The 8,057-nt window shown below is 42.3% G+C and overlaps 1 protein-coding gene across 2 annotated transcripts in view; it reads right to left on the bottom strand.

Moving 5' to 3' along the window:
• Positions 1–363: 363 nt before the first annotated feature.
• Positions 364–8,057, bottom strand: part of SNRK (SNF related kinase) — a 53,371-nt gene continuing 45,677 nt past the window's right edge. Inside the window, exons 6-8 of one of the 2 annotated variants that reach the window (XR_551361.1) lie at positions 7,806–7,940; positions 2,671–4,303; positions 364–2,564 (exon numbers count right to left, since the gene is read on the bottom strand). Coding sequence is in view for 1 of the 2 variants with exons in the window: in XM_008584323.1 (XP_008582545.1) it covers positions 3,085–4,303; positions 7,806–7,940 (1,354 nt within the window). In the remaining variant the exon portion in view is untranslated. The other variant, XM_008584323.1, reaches the window with a different exon arrangement.

The raw sequence follows: 8,057 nt of genomic DNA, 5'->3' as shown, positions 1-8,057 counted from the left end.
TACTGGGGAGCACGATAACCAGCTGAGTGAGAAATGTAGATAAAATGCAGAAATAAAGTATAATTACAAAGGCAGAAGTGGGAGCTTGTGGCAATTCTAAGTGATTGTTTATTCAGTTACTAGGGAGCACGATAACCAGCTGAGTGAGAAATGTAGATAAAATGCAGAAATAAAGTATAATTACTGGGCAGTCTTGGGGCCTGCTTGATATACACGGTCATGAGATTAAAGCAAGAAGGTCACAATTACGTTTTTTCAGCCACATCTGGTGGGGCAGGTGCAGGGTATGTGGGAAGTTGGGTCAAACTGAGCTGAGATTCTACAAAACTGCGTTCATGAGAAGAAATACAACATGGGACATGATTTATATTGCTGAACACCAATATGTCACTTTATTATTTGGACTTTTTCCCATTTGACACATACCTGTCAATGTTTACACAATGAGGAAAATCAACCAGCATTGGAAGCAACTGACCAAATCAGCTGATAATTTTGTACCCTCTTAACACAGACCAATTCTTACTTGGTAGGGATATCTTCAATCAAATTCAGTCTCTTGGCTATTCTGAAAATCGGTGTCAAGATTGTCACATCTTTAATACAGATAGAATTGCCAGAAGTACATAATTATATATATACACACATACAGAAAAATACAAGACTAACTTTTTCCACAATATTTAATTTATACACTACTGTAACTATATGTAACTTTTGAAGACAGGTTAAGGGGTACAAGTAACTGTTTAGAGCAAGTAAGTAGTTTGGTCCAATATTATCTTAATGTAATGGTTGTTCGCTCCCTCCCTTTTAGGTGACGACATACTATGACATACAACACATGCACAATCATCCACTTATGAACAAATGAGTAAGACACCACTCAGACTGACATTTGAATACCCAGAGGGCCAATCAACCACACACAACTATAAGGCTATAATACAGCTATGCAGCATAAATGGTCAACACTGCTGATCCTAAAGTGAGCACCATATATACATTTGAATATAAAAAAACCATTGAAAACCAAACACATATGGGTTAGTTAAAAGGTGCCATTCCAAGGCTATACATAATCACAGGAAAAAATATTTACATTACTTGGAAAACAGCTGCAACAAAGAATTTATTGCCAATGCCCTTTTATAAACTTCTCTCCTACGTTTAATACAGATGTTACGCTCACTATCTATGTGAACCACACATCTTATTTCTGGCCCTTTATATAAGATCCCTGCTCAAGAATTTCAAGCAAATATGTTCTATGGCTTCACCCACACATCTATTCTCGTAGCTTTCAATTATAAATATCACAATGAACTAGAGCTGTAGCTTAAAACATATCTAGCATAGGTCTAGAAAGTAAAGTATTTTAAGTATCATTTTTACTTAGTTTAGTAAGTATACTGTGAAATTCAGAGTTCTGAGTGAACTATATTAATCCTAAAGTAGCAGAGTCAGTGTGTACTTGAAGAAAGTGACCAACACAATGCAGTTCTTTGGTGCTCTGCCCACTCTCCGAGTTATGTGACCAGATGCATCTCAGTTGGTCACTTCAGAGACATGATAGGAGGCTGAAGGGGGTGTGGGAGTGGCCCTGGGTCCTAGCCACATTCTATCACCAAGTCACCATGCATTGCTTTTAAGACCCTCAGGGCACAGCATGAAAAAACAGCATCTGGCCCCTACCAAAATTAGCAATCTTCAATATACTGTGTTCTAAAAGACAAAATGCCACAAGAGATCATTATCTGGTAGTCTTTATACAGGAACAGGTCAAAGCAAGAGTTCTTTGATTATTCTTTTGGCAGGAAGGCAAAGTGAAAAATACTTCCAGAATAAAAAGTTACAAAGCAGGCTTTGTGCATTTTTGTTTGCTGTATGTGTGAATTTTACCTTCTCATATGCATTTTTTGATCAGCCAATTTCCATAGCTAGCTTGAGCCAAAGGACGTAAAAAAATGGAAATGATAAAAGAACAACCTAATTAGCAAACTCCTGAGAAACAAATCCACTAAGTCTGGTTTTGTTTTCATTCATGGGTTTGACTTTGCAAACATCTGTGTGCACCTCTGCTTTTGTACTAGGCCCTATGGTTTCTTCTACCCATGTGGTTTTAAAGGAAATCCAGCGGTGCGCCCTACAGGAAGGAATTTACAGAGCATCTTTTTGTTCTGTTAGACAGATGTACACTCTAAAAGTAGAGTTAAGACATCATCAATTCACTTCATCACATTACAAAGTAAGATTGTCTGCTTGTAATTTATCACTACAGGGGAAGCTGCCTTATAAATCTAAGTACTTTAGCTCATCTATTACAAAAACAAGAAAATTTTTTTCAGTTAAATTTTAAGAGCCCAAACTTTTTTCACACTATAGTTTAAGACAAACAGGTGTGGGTATGTTTAAATCATAGTTTGAAGGTTCTCAGTGCAGACGCTCACTGTCCTCTGCTCTGCACAGTCCTGGCCAGCCGGGCGGCACATGCTCGCTCACCCCAGCCTGTTGGCATCACAGCATTATTGCTTTGGTTCTGTCTCGGACACCACAGAGTGTGCCTCAGAGTACGGCCTGGCCAGCCGGGCGGCACATGCTCGCTCACCCCAGCCTGTCGGCATCACAGCATTATTGCTTTGGTTCTGTCTCGGACACCACAGAGTGTGCCTCAGAGTACGGAGCTTCCGTATCACAGAAGGTCAGGACAGGAATTTAGATTTTTCACAAAGAAACAAAAACATTTTTTCTCTCTCTAGGTTAAGTGCAGAACATCAAATTTCTAAGTGCTCCATTTATAACTAGGTTCCAAATATACATTTTAATTTAATCCTGATCATCCACATTAAAATTATAAATGTAAAAATTACACAACAGACTTTTCAGCTGGAAAAGAAAAGTAGTGTCTAGCAGCATGCACAAAGACCATGCATTGTCACATCGTCAGGCGAACAAATAAAAAGGTAATAAATAATTGCTCCTAACACCCACTTTAAAATAGTAAAACCAAAAAGGGAACAGTGAGGCGAGCCAGTCTTCACCGCTCTGAGCAGGACAAGTGCCAGCGGCCAGGCTGGCACGTAGTCAAATGACGTGGCAGCAGCTGGCCTGGCTGGAGGCGCACAGCAGCCCCTCCTTAGGGTTCCGCTGGATGTTCACAGAGATGGTCTTTTCACACAGAGGTAGCTGTAGCACGTTATTTTTCAGGTTCTTGCTCTTTATCCGTTCCAATTCAGTGGTGGTATCTGCCATGTGGTCAGAGAAAAACTTTATGCTGCCCACTGCAGGGGCCTGCCCTGCATTCCCCGCGGAGCTGATGCACATCTTCCAAGTGGATTTCTCTTGGACTTTCACACTGGAAAACGACAAGCCATTCTGTGGATCAATAATGTACTTGGTGCTCCCATGAAGCTGGGAGCCAAGGCAGAGGCTCATAAGTTTGAGGCTCTCAACAAGCTCCCCAGCGCTGCGAGAGGCCAGCTGCATGGAGTTGCCAGGGCCGGCGCAGCGGCGCGTGGTGCCAGATGTGTTGGTGGGGTTGCCGCCCGAGCCGCTGGAGGGGCTGCCCCCGCCGGCATTGTTCTCGCTGGGGCTGGCCTTGTCCGCCCCTCCACTACTGTTGCTCGGCTTGCTCTGGCCTCCACCATCCCCTTCACTACCAGGGGGCCCCTCGCTGCTATCCCGGCGGTGCCAGGAGTAGGTGAAGCCGCTGTCTTTATCAAGCCGCCGCCGGCTTTCAGAATCGTCATCACTGGTCTCTGAACTACTGCAGCTGGAGCCCCGGCCCTGACTTTTCCTCCGGTGGTAGCGCTTGTGAACTGTGCCTGGGGAAGCGATGTTCATCTTTAACCTGCTCAGCTTGGGAGGCAGATTCTCATCCATGTCAAACTCATCATCAGATTCCCCTTCCTCAAAGATCTGGTTGAGGACAGGAGCACTCTTTCGGGACGTCAGGCGGTTGGTCACAGATGGCTTCCGGCGCAAAACCACCTGTGTTGAGAGGGACATGGGCTTCTTATCCTCCTCATCCTCCTCCTCATCTTCTTCCACCCTAAACAGACACTTCCGCCCACTGGCTGTGGGTTTTAAGCTTGCAGGTGGCACTGTAGAGAGTGCTGGTCCAGCCAACTCGGGGAGGTCGTCTTTCTTAGCCGAGTCACACAGGCCTTTGCTCCTGTGGCCATTGAGGACACTGTCGGCAGCCCGAGCAGGAGACTGAGGGACAGTCGCATGGGACAAAGGAGTAGCTGTGAGGTCATCCTCAAGGTCCTGGGGTACATCAATTTTGGTTGGCCATGACTGCCTGTGTAACAGATTGGAAAAAGAAAGAGTTATGTCATCATATGCAGATGTTAGAAAAGTACATTATATAAAATTTACGGGGACAAAATCCCCAGAGTTGAAAAGAAAAAGCAGCAGCAGCCTTGTAAACCCATTCAATATCCTGTAAACATCAGCAAGGACACCAGAAGGGCAAATGTGGTTTTGAAACACGGTTCAGTCTGTGGCTTATGGCAAATGACAACTTTATCACATCAGTCAGAAAAAATGGGGCAAAAAACGGCTCCATCTTTTCTATACAAAAGCTTTATACTACAAGATAAACACTTTTTAAAAGTACAAAGGGGTTATTGCCAAAGCAAAACCTGACCACCACACATGATTTGTTCATTCGGTTCTTAGATTACAACCTTTAAAGGTATATTATCACTAACAGAATTCACCTGAAATTTCCAGTGCTTCTGACTTTACATGATGGTGTAAAGTCTCAGTTTTTATAAAAATAAGTGGAAGTAGTTTAATGTATTTAAATATGAAAATACTGGAGAGAAAAGTCAATGTATAACTGGCATACATAAATCTGTCCTCCAATTAAAAAACTCACTAAGTTAAATATAAATATGTCTTTGAATGCCCACACAAGAATACTGGACAGCAAAATTCACTATTAATTAAGCTTTGATTTTATTCCCCATTCTGTAGTCACCCAAGTGGCAAGAACACTGTAGCCAAAGATGACGACTTTTGAAAATGAGGCTTTCCTAGCCTCTGTTTTGAATAAACATCTTCACTGGACAGCAAAATTCACTATTAATTAAGCTTTGATTTTATTCCCCATTCTGTAGTCACCCAAGTGGCAAGAACACTGCAGCCAAAGATGACGACTTTTGAAAATGAGGCTTTCCTAGCCTCTGTTTTGAATAAACATCTTTGAATTCTCAACTGTCCTCTTCGTCCAGGGAAAAAAGTAGATGCCATAGGCTACTCTGATGCCAGACACATTTAAAACAGCCACTTTCACACTGTGATATTTTCATTTCACACCAATTTTGTTATTCTAAAAATAAAACTGAATTAAATCTACAGCATTAAAAAACTACTGGGGATTTTATAATAGACAACTTTCCCCTAACTTGGAGCCTTATCCTACCTCTCGAGGATGGAGTGAGGTCATCTGCCATAGTCATTGCTTGGTAGTTTATAAAAGGTGAGTGTTTAATAATGTTTCTGAAGTCAAGAAGTATCTCTGAAAAAGTCATCTGTCCAACAAAATCGTACAAACTCCCCATTAGCCTTGTGGCCCTGGAGAGCTACACACAATGGAACTGTTCTCGAAATGATACCACATCACCTCATTGTTTCAGGATCCTATCTGTACAAACACCACTTCTCTGAGCCAAGCCACATTTTACATCACATTCCTGAAACTGGGCATATTCTACTTCATTCTCTAGTGGAGTCACTATGTTCTCACCCAATTCCAGACCTAGGACTCTGGACTCCAGAACCTACAGACTAAGTCCCTGCCCTGCTTCTTTCTGCCCACCCACCTGTGTGCAAAGATGCCAGCAGTCCAGCTGTGGGTGGATTGGTCTCCTGTTAACCACCCATCCCAACGGTCCCATCATCAATATCCCCATAGCATCCACCTGGCCCCAAAGCATGTATCTGCTTTCCATGGCTGGCTCTTCCTGGCTTGACCTGCCCCTCTGCTCCCACCTGCCAATTTAAATACCAGTCTCCTGACTCAGTCCAGGCTTCCACCATCCAGGTCACTCTGGTGCCAGGGCATACCCAGCAGTGGAAGCAAGTAAGGTCCAGGGTCTTGACAATAAAGTCACAGTGACAACAATGAGAAGGCAAGTGAGCAGGCAGCACCACCCGCCAGTGGGCGGGTGCCACAGGAAGAGAGGCCCTCATAGTGTCTCCACTCCAGAGTCCTCACAAGCACAAGAGAAAAATTGCTCAGAGGCCCTGGTATTTCTTGATAGCTACTATTAGCCCTTAATTTCTATAATAAAGTAAAACCAATTTAATTCATTTACATATCTGATCAGCTTTAGATTGAGCTCTGATCTATTTCACTGAACAGAAAAGTTCAAATCCAAATATCCTCTTCTCCAGAAGACTGATGGTTGCTCCAGACTCAGTGTACCTGGCGTGCAGTGACTATCTGCTCTGAGGTAACTCTTTACTCTTTCTTGAAAGGCAGCTCAGGTCAGGACTAGGTTGACTCTAACCTCTCAGTGTCAGTCTCTGGTGTGTCTCATCCCCAAGCGTACCCTCGCTTCCTGGGGCTCAATCCTTCTTCAAGCAGACACTAGACAGTGTGTCTAGTTTTCATTATAAAGGTATATATCCAGGACATGAATGAAATTACTCAATTAATTTTCTAGTTATACTAGACTTCTAAATCTTTATCCTTTGGCAAGCTGGGAATGTTTTCCTCCCTCTATTATGCCGCTCCACCCAAGCAACAAACTACACATGGTGAGATGACTGTAAGTGATTTAAAATCCAGATGATTTTCTTACTCTTTTACAATAATAATAATTACATATTCACACACATACATTCATATATATTCAGAGGTACTAACAGAGAGTTATTCAGAATCAGGAATACTCTCCAGTTTTTGAACTACTACAATTCCATGGACTACTTTATCTGAATGGATAAATTCTAAATAAATTTCATAATGATGAACTAAAAAAGTAAAGCCTTTCCATGCTTTGACCTTAAATTGAAAGCTACTCTGGCAGAAGAAAAAGAAAAGTGGGAAGGTGAGGGGAGAGGGAGGCAGGGCAGGAAGAGAGGGCAGGGGAGAAAAGGTGAGGAGAGGAGCACACTCACTACTTTATTGAAGATGATAAAGGTGACGAAATATTCCTAACAATGACCAGGAGCACACAGAGCCCTGGTCTAAGTACTTTACATATATTAATTCACTTATCCCTCACCACAACCCCATGAGGTAAACAGTATTATTACCCTCATTTTATAGATCAGGTAGCAAAGTCATAGAGAGGTTAAGTGACCTTCCAAGGTCAAAGAGCTAGTAAATCAACTAGCTGATCTGATGGCCCAATCCCTGAAATCCTGAGATAACATCATGGCACAGAAATGCCCTATGTATTTTTAAAAATTATTTCAAATAACAGAGAAAAAATTCAGCCTTGTTCCTGGAATGAAAAACTAAAGAAAATAACACGTTAATACATGTTGGATTTGGAGAGTTTAATGAACAACTGGCAGACACTCTGGCTTGAGGCTACTTCTCCACGTGTTTTCCTGGCCAGGCCAACAGCCACAGCCCCCTCTCCCCACTGAGCCCAAGAGCGGAAGGCATCCTTACTGCCAAAGGAACCAAGACCCGCACACGCACCTAAGCAGCCCAAGGTGGCCTCTCCAATGAGGCTATCATCACTGTACTCTCTCGCCCCACAGAGTTAGGAAACATTTTTTAAAAAGTTCACTATTTCAAAACGTTAACTTACTAAAATCAGTGAAGATTTTTTTCTCACCTAAACTGCGCCTTAATATTGCTAGGGCTTGCAGATCTGGTTTGTATTTCTTTCTCTTGCTTTTCTCTCAGGATCCTTTCAGCAAGTAAGAAGTAAGTGGCTGTGATGTGATTATACCTGTTGGTTTCCAGAGCTCTGAGGAAAAAAAGGTAAGAATGAACATAAGCCATATAAGTCACATCAGTAGGTTTGCTTTTTACAAGAAGCAGAATTGATTTAAAAAAAAAAAAAAAAAAAAAAAAAAGCCGGCCC

The sequence above is a fragment of the Galeopterus variegatus genome, unplaced genomic scaffold (genome assembly GCF_000696425.1).
Source record: "Galeopterus variegatus unplaced genomic scaffold, G_variegatus-3.0.2 Scaffold3224, whole genome shotgun sequence".
Lineage (NCBI taxonomy): Eukaryota > Metazoa > Chordata > Mammalia > Dermoptera > Cynocephalidae > Galeopterus > Galeopterus variegatus.
Note: the sequence above shows the minus strand (reverse complement) of the source record. Positions and strands in the feature narration are given on the sequence as shown.